This window comes from Oryzias latipes, chromosome 7 (genome assembly GCF_053564925.1).
Source record: "Oryzias latipes strain Hd-rR chromosome 7, Olatipes_Hd-rR_3.1".
Classification (NCBI taxonomy): Eukaryota; Metazoa; Chordata; class Actinopteri; order Beloniformes; family Adrianichthyidae; genus Oryzias; species Oryzias latipes.
The window spans coordinates 29,232,783-29,253,680 of NC_136243.1; the positions used below are offsets into that span (position 1 = coordinate 29,232,783).

The 20,898-nt window shown below is 40.1% G+C and overlaps 2 protein-coding genes across 5 annotated transcripts in view; both read right to left on the reverse strand.

Moving 5' to 3' along the window:
- The window catches only part of sema3b (sema domain, immunoglobulin domain (Ig), short basic domain, secreted, (semaphorin) 3B), a 106,430-nt gene that overhangs the window by 20,067 nt on the left and 65,465 nt on the right, over positions 1–20,898 (reverse strand). For all 4 annotated transcript variants that reach the window (XM_078949551.1, XM_078949552.1, XM_078949553.1 and 1 more), the window contains 3 exons: positions 6,897–7,392; positions 4,838–4,995; positions 2,776–2,838 (listed from right to left, as the gene is read on the reverse strand). In XM_078949551.1, coding sequence (XP_078805677.1) covers positions 2,776–2,838; positions 4,838–4,995; positions 6,897–7,065 — 390 coding nt within the window. In that variant the 5' untranslated portion in view covers positions 7,066–7,392. The remainder of the gene's footprint in view (positions 1–2,775; positions 2,839–4,837; positions 4,996–6,896; positions 7,393–20,898) is intronic.
- Positions 17,591–20,897, reverse strand: LOC101171081 (uncharacterized). The gene is made up of 7 exons (XM_011476845.4): positions 20,727–20,897; positions 19,823–20,044; positions 19,393–19,556; positions 18,979–19,144; positions 18,634–18,833; positions 18,278–18,488; positions 17,591–18,034 (listed from the first exon to the last, which is right to left on the reverse strand). The coding sequence occupies exons 1-7, from the start codon at positions 20,761–20,763 to the stop codon at positions 17,925–17,927; spliced, it is 1,110 nt and encodes a 369-aa protein (XP_011475147.3). The 5' UTR covers positions 20,764–20,897; the 3' UTR covers positions 17,591–17,924.

Genomic DNA, 20,898 nt, shown 5'->3' on the forward strand with positions numbered 1-20,898 from the left:
CTGAGCTATTTCTATTTATATATCGGAAAATTCAACACTGTTTCTGATTATGTTCAGTGTGACTGAAAAAGGGGTTAATAAAACTATGGAGAGAGCAAATGGATAAATTACAATTAAAAGGGGAAAGAACGTAGAACAAAAGGCTCCTCAGAGATTGCTGCAGAAACATACCTATGTGTAATTAGGGTCACAAGTGTGAGGTTGAATTAATTTGTTTTTGTTGGGTCACTTTTTTTTTAGAACAGTCAAAGAAAAAAAGGGTCCAGCAGCCATAAATATGACCGTTTTCTTTTAGTAAGAAATATTCAGTTAGAGGAAAATACTGTTTACAGCAGTACTTCTTAACATTCCCCAGACATTTCTGGTCTTACCTCTTTCACTCCCCCTTTTTCTCCAGTTATCCTCTGGTGCAATTGACTAATTCTGTCCACCATTCAGTCTGCACTTTTGCTCTCTTTCAAACGCACACAAGTTGAGCACAATGAAACCTGAACACACACACACATGCGCAATCTCCTGGTCAGGTGAAATTAGATCCTGGATTTTTGCATGAATGGAGCTCGTTGTCTGTCTGCCGCAGCTGCATAATCGTACTGACTGTGGGTTTGTTTTACACACATAGGATCATACATCGCGTTTTGGACTCACACACACCTTGTCACACACACCTACTCCAACTGTAAAATTTATGTTGTGCATGAACAAATGTATATGTCAAAATACGCATAGATTGTAGTGAATTGGTTGCACATGTTGTGGAAGCAGTCTACATTGAAACACACATATGAAATATACTGGGTGGCCAATGTTCATCTAGTAGGCAGTATACTGGTTGGTTGGCTGGTTAATAAGCACCTAACTTAAACGTATAATCGCAGCTGGCGGAATTTATTCCGTGCATAATTAAAAATGTAATGTTTTACCATGAATTAAAATAGAACTCTACTGTGGTGGAAGATGTGCTGGGAGTCAAAAAAAGTCGCAGAGGAACATCCAGGGTGGTCACAGCTTTAACAAATTGCACTATGAACAATGCAGTGTACTTCGGCTTCAAGGAAGCAGTGTGTTTACAGCAACAATTATGGTTTAAAAAATAAATTGTTGGAAATGTAGGTAAGGATTTGATTGCAAGTGAACCCTGGTGTGTTTTGTTACAGTTTTAATGTAGAGGTACTAAGCAGCATTACAAAAGACAGGAAGCAAAATCATGTAAAAGTTATGCAAAAGAAAAGAAAAGAAAAAAAAAGAAGTTTGAAGAGCAAATCATGAACAGCACAAAAGTTGAAAAATGTCACATCTGCAGATTAAAAGCTTAACAAAGTGCATAGAAGGTCAATGAACTATTTAATACGATTACAACCACTCAATTCCTGTTCTTCAGCACAACTGAACATAAATGTTCAACTAAACTTATAACAAAATGTGTCTCAACCTTTTAAATGTTCTAACTCGTGTTGGCTAATTAAACTTAGGAATCTGCTAAATAGATGTAAGAAGAGGACAAATGTGTGCAGCTGCATACATTTGTGTCTCTTGGCTGACAGAAGTGATTGTCCCAATGTTTGATTGAAGTGGTAGGGGTGTGGACATACAATAAACGTACTCCTGGCGAGAGTGGTTGCCATGGAAACGGTGACTCAGACTGCTTTGGACCAATCACTGATTGATTGTTAAATTCAGCAAACCCATTCTAAAACAATGTATGGTTCAACTTAAAGGTGCTCATAAGTTTTCAAGAATATTTCCAAGTCAATTCAAGTGTCAAGTCCTGTGTTTATTATCTGCATGAAGGACAGAGATCCCACAAACGCACCACAAATTTTCCATAATAAATAAAACAGACTGCAAAGCTAAACACACTGCTTACTGACATTACTGACTGCAGTAATGTCAATGGTGACTGAACTGACTTCACTTCGTTTGACATCACAGTCACTTGGTCCAGTTTGCATATACAGTCCATGATTGTAAGTAGGCCCGAGGACTTAGACTCTGCCTAGTGTCAATTTGGTCAGACTGGAAATGTAATAAACCGACAAACTGTGCTCCTCTTTGCTTGTTTTCTTATCAAGTTGTTGTTTTCCATTCATTTCAAAGCATCTCTACCAGACTAGAACCACTTATTCTTTCCATCATGACAGTGTGGATGAATTACCGCCTAGCAAGATGAGTGACACAGACAAGAACTAACAGTGTATTGTTGCATTAAACCAAACTTGATTTGGTTAGCACAGCTCATTTATAGACTCCCGAGGATTCCTGAGAAAAGGAAAACAAATGTCCTCAGATCAGACTGTAGATGTAAGTCATATGGGATTTAAAATAACTCGATTCTGAGGAAGTGATCTCACCACACGGCAGTCTCAGAAGTGGAAGTGCTGCACCTATTATTGCATATTATCATTTTACATGTGGTAATTCTGTCTTGTGATGATTCCCATGACTGCAGTTGATTAAAAAGGTACCTTTGTGTTGGGCTTACACGGGTGGACAGCTACGTCCTCTATGAGGAGATCCATGTGCCTTTTGCTTCTTTGAACTGTCTGCAGGCTGCGAGGGAGCCTAGTTCGTGTTTATGAGGAGCTTTAAAAGGAGCTTTATGCTTCCTGAACTGTTTCTGTTTACTTATTTTCTTGAAATCAGATTCCTTGTTTTAATAAGGTTCATTCTAATCAATTTTTTTCAAATGGGTCATGTTTTTTTCAGGCATTATTAACACATTTTCCAACAACAACAAAAAATGAGTCAAAAGTGAATAAATGTAAAAGCACTCACAGTGATATCCTTGCCAGCCCAGTTACACTCTTCTCTCCAGTCCACTGGAGCAGGCCAGTAGATCTGAAAGACCAGAGAAAATACTTAGTTTAACATTCATTTTCCCGGATATATAGATCGATTTGCCAAGGTAATTCCTTACTATTTCTCAAAATTGACAATTTTCTCATGATAATGAATTGTCTTTTTTTTGACTCCCCAACCTTTTGTTGGACCCACTTCTTGTCTTCCCTCTCTGCCTTTTCCCTACTGTTCTGAGAACTGTGTCCCACCCACATACAACCACATTGCAAAAACAAATTGTGAATCCACACACCCAGGTCATAAATTACACTCATTCAGATACCAAAACCAACAGAGATTTTAAATCTGGGACACCAAACACTAAATTTAGAACTTCAAACAGCAGTGGACAGATGTTTCTGCTCAGCTGTATATTTTGCATAGGTGTAGTTTTCTCTCTGCCTCTTTATATTATCAGCAAGTTTACAGCTGCATAGGTCGGCCGTCAACTTTAATATTCTTAAAAATGAAGACTTTAGGTTTCTGTATTGCGAAAAGAACACTGGGATAATTTATTAGTGTTGTTTAACATCAGTGGAGTCAATTCCCCTTTGAAATATATTTTCACTTTCATCTTTGTCCAACATTTCTTTACCCTCACTATCAATCCCACATTTGTTTCTCATGCCCTAAGGTCACATTTGAGTCATCTCATATGTACAAGATGCACATTCATTAAATTTTTCTACACTTTGGGGTATTTCTCTTTCTGTCTGTAAGTCCTCAAGGAAACAAACTTATAAGCCATCAGTTGGGTTTGTTAATAGAACTGATTAATAAAACAAGTTTGAGTAAAACTGGCCAAATGTGAATTAAAACCCACTTTCTGACCTTTGTCCTTTGCTGCAACCACTTCATCTACTTTCTTATTTCTATAAAATAAACAATACATCCATTTCAGCAGAAAAATACTGTACAGAGTCTGTTAAGTTCTTTTGGCCATACCTTATATAATTACCTAATTAAATGTACTCCATATATAACCATATTTATACACATTGGATCATACTTCAGTGTAGCACATTTTGGCAGTTATTCAAATAATTTAAACCAGCTGGAGAAAAGGAGGATGTGAGAATTTCCAGTTATTAAATTCAGCAAACCTACTTTAAAACAGTTTCTGGTTCAACTTAAAGGGGCTCCTAAGTCTTCAAGAATATGTCCAAGTCAATGTAAGTTTCAAGTCCCTTTCTTACAATGATATGTCAATAGGTGTTTATTATGTGCATGACGTACAGAGGTCATACAAATGCACCTCAAATATTCAAAAAATAAAAGACTGTAAAGCAACACAAAATAGGCATGTTACACACGTTCAAGAGTGCGCTAAACACGTGTTCTGAAACGCACATTTAGCCCATGGTGTTCACACTGGACTATTCTTCTATTGTTTATTAGCGGATGCCCACCACCTACAGTTGGAGCAGGCTTGGTGCGAAGTGTGGAAGTGGTGAAAATCTTTCTCCACGCTTTATCTTTCACAGCTCCATTCCAACACATGAAAGACTTGGTACATACTTCTGGCCAGTCACAAACGACAATTATTATTTTCTCCTCTGTAATCAATGTCAAAGGGTTGACACTTAGGTGAATTAAAAGCGACTCTATACTGGACTCTATCGTTACTACCAAATCCACATCCCTGATTAATCAAAGTATGACCCGGTTTAACTTTCAACACATGTTCAACGGCATGCATTTTGTACGTAGAGACAGGAAAACAGTTATAGAAACTCGCGTGGCCACATGTTAACATTAGGATTTTGAATGGAGAAGCCCGACACTTGCATTTCATTAGAAGTGGCCACTTAAACACCCGCTGCAGGGGGGGAGGGGGGTGAACGCAGAAGTCCCACTTTTTTATGTCTTAAGTAACAGAATGTGACACATACTGTAAGTGTTATACTTAGGTCCAAGTATCCATCATGATATTGCAGGAGTGGGTCAGCTTTGGTCCAAAATCATTGTCAAAAAGTGTTTCACAGACATGTAAGCTTACCTTGTGTTCTTGTTTAGCAATGTTGTCCAGAGAAAGGGACAGCAGGAAGTTCTTTGCCCCCACGAAGAGTCGACCCCTCTCTTCATCCAGCAGCAGAGCGCTGTAGCAACAGGAACGCTCCAGCTCAAAGCGTCGCACTCCATGAAACTGCTGCAGTTCTAAAAGACAGAACGTTTTTAATCGAATTTTTCACTTAGCCTTCAAGTTTTTCAAAAAGCGATAAAGCATAATTAATACTGTAATGATGTGCAAAGGTTTTCACTTTAAATATCTTTGCTCAATCTGAGGCAACGTTTGTTGTTTATCTGTTTACTTTATGATGTAATCTTCTCAATTTTCCAACAATCTGACTCATAAGCTAAATAGGCTTTACTGCAATAGAATAAACTCGCAGAATTTAAACTATATAAACTATCTGTTGCCAAAAAAAAAATTAAAAATTGGCAAAACAACTTTAACAGCATTTAAATAAAACACCATTCATGGCTTTAGGAAAATGACTTTCAGAGAGTCAAGACAAAATAAGGCAGAATAGATTTAAGACAAAATCTGAGTGACCTTAGTTTGATTGGCAAAAACCCATTTTTGGGAGAAACTGAATAACCCTTGTGCTATCCTAGGCACTTTAACATTGGGAGTTGGGTCATCTAGACCCACTAGACAGTGCGCTGAACCTTTTATCTTCAATGATTTGTGATCTTCACTGGTGTCCATGGATTACATGAAATCTTTCCACCTTTATCCACCTTTGTCATGGTAGGGAGAGCACGCCAATGTAAGGGTGGGGTCTTGGAAAGCACAAGCGTTAAGAAAATTCCTTCTGCATTTGTTCATTTCAACAAAAAAGACTCAAACATTAATAAAGGGACTAAATCCATCTATGCTGGTAAATACATGTCATGCAGAAAATGTCTGTTTGACTCAATGCCTCTGTTTCCCCTTGAGGACAGTTAAAGATCCCTCTGATGGGTCCCTCTATCAGAAGTTTTTTTAGCAGACTCCAATGCACATTTGGATCTGGGGAACTCTTTTTGACCCTGCTATCTGATCCAACATACCACCATTGATCAATAGATCATCTTAGTCCTTCTCTTTATACAAGTGTCTGGAAAATATGTCCTGAAGGAAAACTGATTCTGGGAGATAGACCCGACTAAGAGTGAATGACAAGAAGTCCACTTAACCCTTCCTCAAGTCACCACATTATTGTGGTGTGAAGGTTTGAGTGTTTGAACTCACACAGAAGATATTTTTAAAGGAATAAATGTCCACTGATCTTACTAATAAACACAATACTCGATGGCAGAAAAGCTACAGCAAATAGCATTTGCTTGATCCACTAAACTCCCTTGCATTTGCAAGGGATAATAACAAAGTGTCAGATTCACTTTTTCAGAGAAATAATTTGTTGTGTTTTTCAAACCTGATATTTAAGCCTCAGTTTTGACTTTATAACCAAGGAAATATTATTAACTAAAATAAAAAGAGGCTTAAAAACTTCATAAAACTTGATAAGTATGTCAGGGATAAAAATCATTGTTTAGTGCACCGCATGTCAAGTAAAACGAAAACTCTTTTTTTTTGTTGCTCCAATACCTCAGCTGAAATTAAAGGGTGCACGTATTTGTGCCGGGCAGACAGCCGTCTGTAAGCCTCTCGTCCTTGGTGAGTAAACTCCGGCTTTAACTGCCAGCTCCCAGCACATCTCTGGTTTTTGTGGTGTGCTAGGCACAGAGCTCTTTTCTTTAAAACTTCAAAACTAGCCTTTGGACGTTTATGACATTTGTGTGGATTTGTTTCTGTGTACGTGTGTGTCCAAACATGTAGAAGTGTTGTGTGTGTGTGGGTGTGTGTGTGTCTTTGGTTGTGAATTACAGCGACCACAAATTAGGTCTGGCTACCGCTTGAGAGTGTTTACCTTGAAAAATATCCCTCTGATATATTGCATGACATGGATGAAAGGCGTGTGTGTGTAAATGAGTGTATGTGTTTGTACAAGGAAGTACAGCCCTTTACAAACAGCAGAACTCCTGCTGCCGGGTGTAACCTTTGTCCTTACCTTTGTAAGAAAGCTTCATTCGTGGTGAAGAGGAGGATGAGGTGGAGGACGAAGAGGAGGATGAGGTGCGGGTCACTGTGCTGGCGGAGGCGTGGGCGGCAGCCAGCCCCAGCAGCAACAGAGAGCTGCAGGTGACCATCATGGCCATCATCATCATCATGGTCATCATATTGGCACGTTTAAGAATAAATTCCAAATTTTCAAAGTTGCGATTAAGACAAGTTGGTGGCTGTTAATGTATTTCTTCAGCTCTGTTTTGGTCAGGGTTTGGAGTTAGACAAAATCTTGGTCTTTTCTGTGATGCAAACAGGCTATTTGTCTTCCAAGTGGTACTGAAAAGTGCTGGCACATCAAATTAATGTCTCCTTCTGCTCTCCTTTTCAGATCCTCCTATTCTCTTTTTCCTTGGAAAAGTTTTCTATCCGCTGCTGTTCCTTGGAAAGATGACGTAGTTACCCTCTCACATCCAAGACGGGACAACACCACCCAAGGGCACCTAAAAATAACAGAGAGCGTGGATTCAGAAATGTTCGGGATGCCCCAAAGGTCTTACCCACCCATCAACACACACCCACACACTCCGAGGTATATTTAGTCCCACAGATTGATGCCCCTGCCAGGCTGTTTCGATGCCAGACACCATTATGGCAGCAACTCGATAATCCCATCACATTACAGCGAGACTCAGGGACACAATCTGTATTGAAGACTTCAGTCTTTACTAAGGGTTTCGGATTTGGATGATCGCAGAGAGCACACTGGTCAAGTGTGTGTATTCTCCCAAGCAATGACAGACCAGAGGATGACTTTTTCTGTTCCTTTTTTAATCTGCGTTTGGCTTTACAGTCCAGCACATGTATATTTCTGGTTTGGGTTTATGTGTGTGTGGTTCTAAACAAAGAATGAAGAAAACAAATAATACAATTATAATAAACCAAATTCAATAATAATAACTCTTAATAATAACAACTTAGCCTGTTATATCTGCACTTTACAAACATTCCACAAACCTCGATAGCATCAATACTCAAAATATTATACCAAGAATACTTATGATAATAATAGGAGCTAAATAAATCCAATAAACTTCTAACCAAAACTAGCTTAACTTTTTAAGTTAGCAGAAAATATCCACACCAATAAACAACATATTTTACCCTAATATAAACACAAAAAAATGGGCTCACCGCTCTCATGGACGCACACACGAGCTAATTAAACTGAATTGCTCTGGAAACATCGCCATTTGCTCCTCTGTTCACCTCTGCTTACAAATTATGATTTATTAACTCAAAAAACGGCCGCGCCCTCTAGTGGCGAACTTCAGAACAACGCCTTTAAACCACTCTTCATAACAGCCGCCCCCAAACTTGCACAGCAAGTTTGCTGCAGGGTTTACTGTTCATTTGTTTGCGCGTCAGCAGGTAGTCGGATGAGGCGTCTCACTGGTCGCATGTATGTACGGTCCTTTACTTTAACTTCTGCTGTACGGATCAAACCGTCAGCTCCTGGGAATGTCTTGCAGATTCTTCCAATAGGCCATGAGGCCCTTGGCAGCTGGGGATCAACTACCATCACTACAGTTCCTGATTGAAGGGGAGAAGTGTCTTTCTGCCACTTTGAACGGGTCTGCAGTGTTGGGAGATAGTGACGTATGAACTGAGTCCAAAATCGATCAGACAGCACTTGACAGGTCTTCCAGTGTCGCCGTCCAAGAAGCTCTGAGTCATGGTAGATCACTTGTGGCAGAGAAGGGTCCAGCCGCCCCATCAGCAACAGGTTTGGGGTAATGGGGTCTGGGTCAGCCAGATTACTTGAGAACCCAGCGAAGAGGTTAAAGCCACTTTTATGGACCTGATCTCGCGCTCCCAGGATCCTCCAAAGTGAGGAGCATTCGGGGGGTTGAAACGAAACTTTATCTGATGTTCTGCCAGCTGAGCTTCTCATGTGGGATGTAAACCATTGAATGTTTCTCGTAGCTCCCGTTCTCCGCCACAGAAATTAGTGCCCTGGTCGCACAAGATCTCAGCTGGTTTCCCACGACGAGAGACAAATCTTCTTAAAGCCATCAGGAAGGAATCTGTGTTAATGCTTGAAAGTACCTCGATATGAACAGCTCGAGTTGTCAAACATTTGAATAGCAGGCCCCACCGTTTCTCGTTCCGTCTACCAATCTTCACCTGCATTGGCCCAAAACAGTCTACACCGGTAGAGAAAAATGGTGGCTGGTTGAGTCTGAGCCGTGACAGAGGAAGGTCAGCCATTTTCGGGGTAATTGGTTGTGCTCTCCATCTTTGGCACTCGGGGCAGGAGCGCTGTTCACGCCTTACTGCTTCACGGCCCCGGAGAATCCAATATTTTCTTCTCACCTCTGCAAATAATCTCTCTGCTCCTGGATGTTTTAAATCACTGTCAGCCTGTCGAATGAGTAGTCTGGTTACAGGATGTTTTGGGTCCATGACAACTGGATGAATCACATTTTCTTCCAAATCAGGGCAACGTCTGAGTCGGCCACCTACTCTGATGAGTTGAAGTGACTCATCAAACTCTGGAGACAATGTAACCAAACGGCTGGTGGAGCTGACTGGTTTTCCAGATGTCAGACACTGAATCTCATCAGGAAAACTGTCTCTTTGTGCAGATATCAGAAGACTAAGCTCAGCCTTTTTGTAATGCTCTGTTGTGAGGTTGTCACCAGCCGCCCCGTGAAGGCACCTGGCAGTTTCTTTCACCAGTTGATCAAAACTGGTAAACTGTTGGGCATCAGGCAGAGTTTTCAGGTCAGTAGAAACAGCTAAGCAAGTTGTGGATCTTCGCTGTTCTTCTTCTGAATCTGCGCATGGCAAAAATGGATGATCTGGCCATTGATCTGAAGGCAGCTGCAAGAATGAGGGTCCACAGGCCCACCTGGACTGACTGGTGAGGTCCTGCAACCGTTTTCCTCTTGTCAGATCATCTGCTGGGTTTTCCGAAGTCGTCACATATCTCCACGACTGGCTTTCTGTCAGTTCCTGAATTTCAGCTATCCGAGTTCCCACGAATACTTTGAAACGGCAGGAGTCAGATTGAATCCATGTTAAGACAGTTGTAGAGTCTGTCCACAAAACAACTCTGGACAATGGCAGAGTGAGCTCTTTAGTCAGCAGGCTGGCAAGTTGAGCTACAGTCAGGGCCGCACATAGTTCCAGGCGTGGCATAGACAACTGCCGCTTAGGAGCCACTCTGGAGCGAGCAGTGAGAAAGGCAACTTCAATGTTTCCAGCAACATCTTGTGTTCGTAAGTATGCCACGCTGCCATATGCCTGTTGGGAGGCATCACAGAAGATGTGAAGCTCTCGCTGACTGTCTGCTTTGTCCATCTCTGGGCTTGAATAACAACGGCGTAGACTGATGTTCTCCAGCTGTTGCAACTCCTCTTCCCATTCAATCCATGTAGAGAGCAGCTCACCTGGTAACAGTGGGTCATCCCATTCACGGTTTTTGCCCCACAACTGCTGAACCAGTACTTTAGCTCTCGTGGTGAAAGGAATAAGGAAACCAAGGGGGTCATACTGACTGGCCAAAACTCTGTAGATGTTCCTCATCGTAGGAGAGCTGCTCCCCATCTGTCGGGACTTGTACTGCAGAGTGTCAGAGTTGCACATCCAACGCAAACCAAGAGCCGGTTCTTGAGGATCCATATCGGTATGATTCAGCCACTGCTCGCTGCTCTCTGACCTGAATTCCTTTGGCAGATGGCTGATGATACTTGGAGTGTTACTGGCCCACTGTCTTAGGTCAAATCCTCCTTCTGATAATAGGGAGCGCACTTTCTCCACCTGGTCTTTTGCCACTTCAGGAGATGGAAAGCTCTGCAGCCAGTTGTCTACATAGAAGTTCTTCTCAATGGAGTCACGCACATAATCTCCCTGGTTACTGTTTTCATGTACAAGTCTCTGAAGTGCATAGATTGCACAGCATGGTGAACATGTTGTCCCAAAGGGGAGCACCTGCCATTCGTACACCTGAGGGTAAGTATGTCTCTGCAGGTCACGCCAGATGAAACGTAACAATGACTGATCTTCAGGTAATAGTCTTACCTGGTGAAACATCCCCTTGATGTCACTGCTAATGGCGGTGGAGTGTTCTCTGAAGCGCAGCAGGACGCCAAGAAGAGAGGCCCCCAGATTTGGGCCTGGTAGCAGCAGCACATTGAGGTTCTTCTCTCTGTAGGTAAATGAACAATTGAACACAACACGGTTCTTTCCGTTGTGTGTTACCATGTGGTGGGGGATGAACCATGACTCTTTTGATGTCCTCACTTCCTCTTCTGTTACTTCTCTGACATAGCCTGCTGTTATTAACTTTGTCATCTCCGCTTGATAGACTCGTGCCTTTTCTGGATCTCTGCTGAGGCGTTTTTCCGTACTGCGCAGACTTGGCAGGACTGCTTCAGGTGATACTTTGAGTGTTGGCATGTGGCTGACGCGAAGAAGGGGGGTAGCATACCTGTGTATTCCGTCTACATTCACTCTTATCGTTTTTTCTTCCAGCAGATTCACAGCTTCCTTTTCTTTTCGAGATCGGGTCACTGACTTCTCACTTCGATATGGTAGAGTGTCAAGTTGCCAAAGCTTCTCAATGTGACTGAACAGTTCTGCTTGTGGAGAAACGGTTGAAAGGAAGAGACACTGCTGCGGTTGCACAGTTTGCTGGGGTGAGGGAACTGGTCCTTGTAGTGTCCAACCCAATCTAGTTTTGACTGCAGCTGGACCTCCAGGTGGGCCCAAACGGACAGGTTTTATGGGCGTGACGAGGTGAGGACAGTCAGAGCCAATCAAAAGTAATGGCTTGGCATTTGTAAATGGCTCTAAGGGGACGTTTTTCAAATGTTTAAACCTTTTCTTTAATGCTTCCACAGGGTAAGAATGTTCCGCTAACCCCAAGTCCTCAGCTGTGAAAGCACTCTCAATAGAGAAGGTTCTGTATGGTTGGCTGGCTGAAGAGACCTTGACCTTCACAGATGCTCCATGCAAAGTTCTTAGTCCTTGTCTTACTGTTCGCAGGGTGAGACTCTCTGCGGTGCCTTGTAAGTGAAGCTTTCGCTTAGCCTCTGGAAGAAGGATTGTTCTTTCTGATCCATCATCCAAAATGGCAAACGTCTCCAATGTATGTTTACCATTCTTCAGCAGCACTTTGCTTATCTTCAACAGTACTTGATTACAGCCAGCTCGACGGTCTAAATAGAGCACATCTGTAGATGACCTCTCCATCTCAGTAGATCGTTCTGTTGGTGGTTTAGGTACAGCGGCTCTTAGGTTCACCGCATGTAAGGCCTCAAGGTGTTTCCCTTGGCATATTTTACACTGCACTTTAAGTCGACACTGAGCAGCCTGATGATGCCGCCCGCACCGCCAACATAGATTATTGGATTTAATCCAAGTGGACTTCTGGTCTTTTGTCAAGATCTTGAAATTGCTGCATTGGTCTAAGAAGTGCAGTGTGTTTTTGCAATAAGGGCAGTAGGCTTTGGGCTTTTCTTGAAGTTCTGACACAGTGGAGGTTGTAGCTGAGGGCTCTTCATGAGCGCCTTTCTGTGTTGCACCATGCAGAACAGTGGTGGTCCTCTTAGCTGCTCTCTTATCTCTTTTGATGCTGTTTCTATCTCTAAGGGACTCTTCTACTCTGTCTGAATTATCTCCACCTTCTTGGATAACCAGCTCATATTCCAGCCACTCTGCAAAGTCTCTTAGTGATGGTATTCCATCTTTCTGTGGGTAGAGGTAACGACGGAAAGCAGCACGCAGGTCTTGGGGTAGCTTACGAGCAAGCCTTGCTACATGAGACCCACATTGCAGCTCTATGTGTCCATCATCTCCAAGTTGCTCTAACATGCCCACCAAAGCACGAACTCTTAATGCAAATTTTCTGAATCCTGATGTGTCATTTGAACGAATGTTAGGCTCATCCATCAGCTCTGCTATTCTGTGTAGTGACAGCTGGTGCGGCTGACCATAGTGTTTTGTGAGAGAAGCCATCGTGTCTGAATAGGGACGAGGTGAGTTACTGTATGAGTCAGCAACGAGTAGAGCTTCCTCAAACTTAAGATGGTCACACAGCACCTGGTACTTGAATCTCTCTGTGGCATCAGCTGGGAGAATATTGTCCAGAGCAAGTTTCAATCTAGCAAACTGTCTTGGATCACCTCTGGTGAACTCTGGGATTGAGGGTAATGGTCCCCTGTAGGTTTTCTCCTTTGTAGCTGTGGCCATGATGGGAGCCAACACTGCTTCTTGTGACTGCATGCTAGGAGCTGGACTAGGTCCAGATTGAGGTTGCAATACAGGTGTGGACTGAGCTGCATGTGATTGAAATGCGCGAGCTGCAGTTGTTGCAGTTGATTTCTGTTGTATTTGTAATCCTTGTAAGTGGTGGCTGAGCTCTTGGGTAATGATTGGTGGCTGTGGAGTTTGAAACATTTGTACCTCCATGGGGTCATACAAGTCCTTTGGCAGGAACACTGGAGGTGGAGGTAACGGCCATTCTTCCTCTGCATCGGTTGTGGGGGGTAAATTGGGCTGCAGTGGTTGCAGGGAGGACAACTGTGTGGGCAGACCTGTGGAGATCCAAGTTTCCTCAGTTGAAATGCCCCCCTCTGGTCGCTGTTTAAATTGCAGGCTAGTTGATGCATTTAAAGCAGCGTTACGATCCATCTGCCTCTTCATGTCTGAAACCACCATCTGGAGTCGTCTGTTGTCCTCCTGCAGGTTCTGCACTATGTTTAAGAACTCCTGTGGGACACTGGGGAAAACTGGTGCCTGCCCCACAGCGCCAGTGGGGCTAGGAGTCTGGATGAGGGGTGTCATCTCGGCATAACCCTCTCTGGATCGATGCTGTTCCAAACCAGCAGAAGAAGGGAGTGCATATGTTTGATAATCAGTCATCCATCTTGGTGGACGCACTGTCCTCTTAGGACGTGCACCTTCTTGTTGGGGATCATAATCCATCTTCTCTCTCTGTAATCAACCTATCCGGCTCGAAGGACCAGAATTTGTATTGAAGACTTCAGTCTTTACTAAGGGTTTCGGATTTGGATGATCGCAGAGAGCACACTGGTCAAGTGTGTGTATTCTCCCAAGCAATGACAGACCAGAGGATGACTTTTTCTGTTCCTTTTTTAATCTGCGTTTGGCTTTACAGTCCAGCACATGTATATTTCTGGTTTGGGTTTATGTGTGTGTGGTTCTAAACAAAGAATGAAGAAAACAAATAATACAATTATAATAAACCAAATTCAATAATAATAACTCTTAATAATAACAACTTAGCCTGTTATATCTGCACTTTACAAACATTCCACAAACCTCGATAGCATCAATACTCAAAATATTATACCAAGAATACTTATGATAATAATAGGAGCTAAATAAATCCAATAAACTTCTAACCAAAACTAGCTTAACTTTTTAAGTTAGCAGAAAATATCCACACCAATAAACAACATATTTTACCCTAATATAAACACAAAAAAATGGGCTCACCGCTCTCATGGACGCACACACGAGCTAATTAAACTGAATTGCTCTGGAAACATCGCCATTTGCTCCTCTGTTCACCTCTGCTTACAAATTATGATTTATTAACTCAAAAAACGGCCGCGCCCTCTAGTGGCGAACTTCAGAACAACGCCTTTAAACCACTCTTCATAACACAATCCAAGACACACAAACACGCACACACTGACCCTGGTGATGAAAACGACATGGTGAGATAGAGATATGCTGAGTCCAGTGCCGAGCCAAACACAACCTCTCTGTGTTTGTGGCACTGCCAACTCGGAGCAGCTACTTTCTCCCTCCACATGGGCCGACTGTCAGCTGGCCTAAGAGTGAATGAATGGTGGAGCTACTTCCACATGAGATTCTAGATTTTACTCCATGCCATGGTGAAGCAGTAACTAGTAGACGTTTCCAACTACTTTGATTCACTTCTTTAGTATAAGTTGAGTTTTGCATTTAGTTTTGGTTCCTACACTCCAAAACAATTTAATACTCACAAAGATTTCATACCTTGTTTTTAGGCATTCAAGATGTAGATGTACATTTATGTTAGAAGAACAAATGCTAGTTTTAGATTGTATTCTCGATTTGTTCTGATTTTGATTTTGTTCAAAAATAGTTTTTTTTCCACTTCTTACACTAGTTTTCTTTTGTCACAGTAATCATAATGAATGACAAAAAAATCAAAAAAATACAAACCAGTTGCTTAGAACTAGCAAAACAATACTTATTATTGGGCTGTATAATATTCTGTTTGAAGTAATTCTATCAAACTGTTTGCTTTTAGCAATTTTTTCCTTTTTTGAATCCTTGGGTGGAACTCCTTGTTTCTTGATTTTGACATCTTAAGATTTCTTGTGAAGTAGAACTTGCTGCATGGTAAGATAATTTTACTACTTCCTCCCTCGTGATTTCTTAAGATTAAGCCCCCCCCTCCCCCTCTATTCTTATGCTAACTCTTTCTGCAAGGTGCATGTGGCCTCACAAGAATGGTAGACAGTTGCAGTACAAAAACAAACAAAATATCAGGCAAAACTCACTGGAAAGTTTTCAAAAATATGTAAAAAAAATGTTTCAGACAAGTTTAAAGACTAAAAACTTTTAATATCTTTTTTAGTCATTACATCTAGAAATCATTTTAATTCAAGCTATATTTTTTTAACTCTATGTTATTTAGTTGATCTGGAAAGTGTTTTTGTTTCTTGACACATTTAGCAACAACAGGACAAAAGTTTGAAAGTAAACTACATTTAAAAATCATTTTTGAGAGAAATTTATATTAAATTTTGTAACTTTAGTCTTTAAGATTATGATTTGAAAATAAGGATAGTCGGACTATTGTAGCACTTAAAATATGATGTATTTGGGGGAGGAATTTGTACAAATGCACCTTAAAGATGTAAAATTATTTTTTGAGCAATAAATGCTTATTTTGAGAAATATATATATATATATATATATATATATATATATATATATATATATATATATATATATATATATATATATATATATATATATATATATATATATATGTTTTTTAAATATATCTTTGTTATATTTTTCATTCTCTTTGTGATTGCCTCAGCCTTATGTATTCCAGCAGCAGCTTGGGTCTGGGGAAATGTCTAAGAACTGTCTTAGACTCTAGGTGAAGGAGAAAGTCAAGTTTCAACCATATCATCTGGATTTATTGCGTTATTTGGTTTAAATCTAACTTAAAACTTAAGTTTTAGTTAGACTTACACACCTTGTAAACACAAGTTTCAATGATAACCAATGGAGCACAACCATCTTGCAACAACCAAAGGAAACTTGGGCTCTGTCTGAATTTTTTCACTACTCACCACATAGTGCACTATGTAGTGCGTTCACTATTTTGTAGTGTTGTCCGAATCTAGAATTCCAAAATCGAGTGCCCTAAAAACTTCCCAGAAGTCTCTGCGAAAAACCAGTCTGCATCGATGCTCACTAGATTAGCGAACATACAATGCATTGCGTTTTACAAATCTTTGCATGGAAAATGTATCAAAATGAATTTTTTAATAAACTATAAACATTTTTATCTTGAGAACACAGTGGATTCATAAATGGTCATTGCAAAACGCTTACGTCAATGAGATTTTCATTTCGTAAAATCGATGACGTCATATTTGTCTTTTGGAAAATAAAAAGAAAGAAGTGAGCATGGTGTCTGAATTTTTTTTAAAATCCAGGGCACTACATAGTACTACACTGTGTAGTTTTTAAGTAGTTAGGGAGTAGCCCATACGGAAAAGAACTATATAAAACTTATAAGAAATTAACATGACCTGCATTATGTTTCACATATATGTCCATCTTCTAAGACGTATAAGTCTTTTATATGATAAACTCCTGAAAGTGGCCTATTTCTGGTTCTTTTCATACATGACATTAACCAGAAATATGTATGTATCATATAAAAATAGTCTATTTGAAATATAAGAAATATGACAGGCAACTATGTTTTCTATATATGTGTCATATAATAGTCATAGTATTTTCTTACATGTTCTTTTCCCAAAAATATACTTTTCATATATGAAAATAAAACATTAAATGTAAGTTATCTGCAAGTAAAATGTATATCCCTGATGGGGAAATTATACTTTTGTTATATGTTGTTTTTACTTTTATTATATGTCATCTAATTAAAATGACAAACTTAGTATAAAAAACATAAATACATATGTATCATTACATACAAGTCTTTTGTATGTTAATGGTATATAACATCATAGTAAAATATATTTTCCTTACAATTTTTCTACAAGAATGTTAAACTATAAAAACTGTTGTAGCAAAAAAATTCAAATCAAAATTTTATAAAACAACATACTTTTTATGTATGTATGAGTATAATGTCAAGTGTTAATTGTTAAACTTATATAAAGCACATATTGAAGTGGCATGACTTCATTTGAAATTACGGTATATGGACACTGAAATTGCCTTACAAATTGCAACTACAAACAGGCACATCACTTAAAACTAATTTCAGCTATTACAATTCCCTTCCCTTCACATAAATACAGTTCTTCAATGTCTATAACACTAAAAACTAAATTTAAATAAGGAACAATCATGTAACGTTTAGGGTTGGTAGAGGACACAAATGCAGGACAGGAAGCAGCAGGAGTTCGAAAAAACAAAATCTATTTATTTAACAAAGGACGCTGTACCACAGGGAATCCAAAAACCAAAAGAGTAACATAAACTGAGAACAGACTTATCTAAGCTTGACAATAGAACCAAAACCACTTGAAGGGGGGAACAAACAGTACAGATCAGCACAAGAGGAAGGGAGTGACAAGACATATATACTAACGGGGCTGACGAGACATAGGTGCCAATGATCAGGAAAGATTGGGACGAGGGAAGTCAAACTAAACTAAACAAACAAGGAAGGGCCTTAAAAATAAAACAGGAAACAACCTTTAGAACCAACCCGAAGTCTAACCATGACAACTTATGGCACGGCAACATTTTTACTTTTCGCCCGGAGTTCTGTAATCTTGCAATTTATTGTGGTTCCGATGCTGGCGATCTGTGTCCCTGGCCACCTCTCAAGAGTTGCACCTGCATATAAACACACACACAAACACATATGCACACACAGATGAGAACTTAGTGTACTTTGTAATGTCACAGAGACCAATAAAAATAGGAAGAATCACAGAAGAATTACATAATGTTGATGTCAAATAGTGCCAGATTCTCTTGGTACCAGTTGTACAACCAATGGTGGTAGACTGTCATTATGGTAAATGAGGACTAAAATGTTGCACACACACACAAATAAATAAAAAGCTGAAAACATACTGTAAATGGCATCCAATTTATGCTTGTCCAATGGTAGACGAGCGTCGCCTCCACCTCGTTTGCCCCCGCGAAGATTGCTCACCAGCAGTATCTCTGGTGGGAAGACTGCTGTGACCAGATGTCTCACAAATCCAGTGGCTGAATGTGAATTTAAAGCGTACGTCCACGCCAGTTTCTCCACCAGGACTCCAGTTCCAGGGTAGATCTCCACCTGTTTAAACAAGGAGACAAGTGCATTTAGGGTTAAAAAAGTGTACATATTTTCAGTTCTAAATAGTTTAGACAGCAAATTACACTAACCATACTCATTCAAAAATGTATGTACCACATTAATTTATAATTTAAAAAACAATGACCTTAGAAGACTGCGAGTCCTTCTGGGATGGAGTCACAGTGTCAGACACGGAACTGGATTCTGTAGCTCCAGGGGGGGATGGTGGTGAGGAACTAAAACTCTGGGGGGGCATCGGTGGTGTATTAAGCTCCAGCCTGGATCGCTTGGTAGGTATAACCGACTTAATTACATGTTTCATGGTTTTCATGAGTTCTGGTATATCTGCACACAGCAGAAACAAAAATATAAACACAAAAATTATTTTACATCAGTGGCAAGTAAAAAACAATACAGCACAGTAATGGCAGGATAAAACGCTTTAGAAAAAGATTTGACAAATAATTTAGTAAATAATATGAACAAATACCTTGAACAACCATCTCCTTCAAGTTAGCGTTCTCCTCTTTCAGCTCCTTGATCTCCTGCATTAATTCAGATACTGTCTTTTCTGGATTTCTTGAACTTGTTTGTGGATGACAGTACATCTCAAGAAAGTCTTCAGCAGGGTCTTTACTTTTCTGTACCTTTGACTTCTGGGTGTCCAGAGAGAGAAAAATCAAATCATTAATACAGAAAAAGAAAAAAACAACTGATGTTTCAGTTTAGTAGCTCAACTGCAAAAACAACAGGTTCAGTAACAAGAACTACAAATGATGGTATATATTTTAAAGCTAAACATTGCAGTCTATAACTGCAAATCAGAACTAAAAATCACTTCCACAATTTGATGTAACATTCATTGAGAAATATTACAAAAGAGCTCCATATAACTTGATATCACCTTGACTTGTAATGACTCAGTAAGAATCTGACTGTCAGTGTCGGTCGAGTTATCTGACTCATCTTGATATTTTTGAGGCAGGACCGATTTCCTCTTGGTCAGTTCTAGAGGTTCATCAGTCTTCAGCAGCAAGTTAATTTTACGGGTTGCCTCAAAACGAGTTGCTTGAGAACAAAAAATGAAAGAAAAGAAAAAACAAAGAAATTTAAATTCATTCAAATTAATGACAGTTATTTATATAAATATCTATATATAGCTATAGATATTTATATCTATATATATGGGAAAGACTAGGCATACACACACACTAAAACTGATGAATCTTGCCTTATTTATGTTTGGACACGATCTGTTCTATTAATTAGGTAGTAGGTAGTGGTTATTATACAGCAGACAGTGTTTACTTCAGACCATTTCAACAGTAACTTACCGCTGACAAACAGCACAGTGCCTCTGTAGTGAGGCCATCCTCCTCGCGGTTTCTTCCCGTGGCGCCATTCCACAATAGCTGAATACGCAACAATGGGATTCCCATGCTGGTCCATTTTGGAGTCGTCATATGCCCGGATGGTCTCAGTCTTGACTTCACTTAACTTCCCAGCATCCTCTCCTTCACTCCACCTCACCACAGCAAACTTCCGTTCCATGAGTTCTGACGAAATCAAAATAAAATTGCTTAGGTTAGCAATAAACAGCCAACAGACCAAGACATAAAAAATATGTTAAAATTCCCAAGTGGTGTTTTTTTAATCGCAAAAATGTATATGTTCTATGGTTCATGTATGGACATGATCGATGAAGCCTAGTTAAATTTCAGATCGTTTCATTATCGTTTCTGTCTCATAATTAAAAAATAAAAGTCAATACCATAATTATTTTTTCAAAATGAAGTGGCGTTTCTTGACTCAAAATTCAAAAGAAATCCCACAAACGGCTTTTGGGGGATGCGAAGCGATCACCGCCGGGAACGTTCAGCCTTCCACCGCGGGATGCGAAGTGATTTCGCGGGGCCGGCGTGGTGATTGCTGCGCAGATTTTTGACTTTTATTTTTAATTATGAGACAGAAACGCTTCCATCGTTTCAGGCTGTATACAATGAAAAATCAATTTCGTATACTGAGAAGTCTCCCTTTGATATCACAATTATTGCTAGTTTAAAATTTACTTTTCTACATGATGATTCAGCTAACAATTATTTATGCTAATCTTAAGCGCTACTCCACCACGCAAAGGTGGAGGCCGAATTAAGCTAAAGCCATAAAACATTTACATCGACTTATCTATCTGTATAAACACACATATCTATAAAACGTTAAATAAACAACTGTACTTACCACTAGCGCTAGATTCACCCGCGTGTGTTTCATCCATGTCGGCGATTTCTCTCAGTTGCCGCTTTTTTTATATTCAAAAGACGCAGACGGCTCAGTTAAACAAAGATCTCGCGTTGACAACTGTTGCTAGAAAGGCTGACGCATACACCGCGCTTTCTCCCCTCTGATTGGC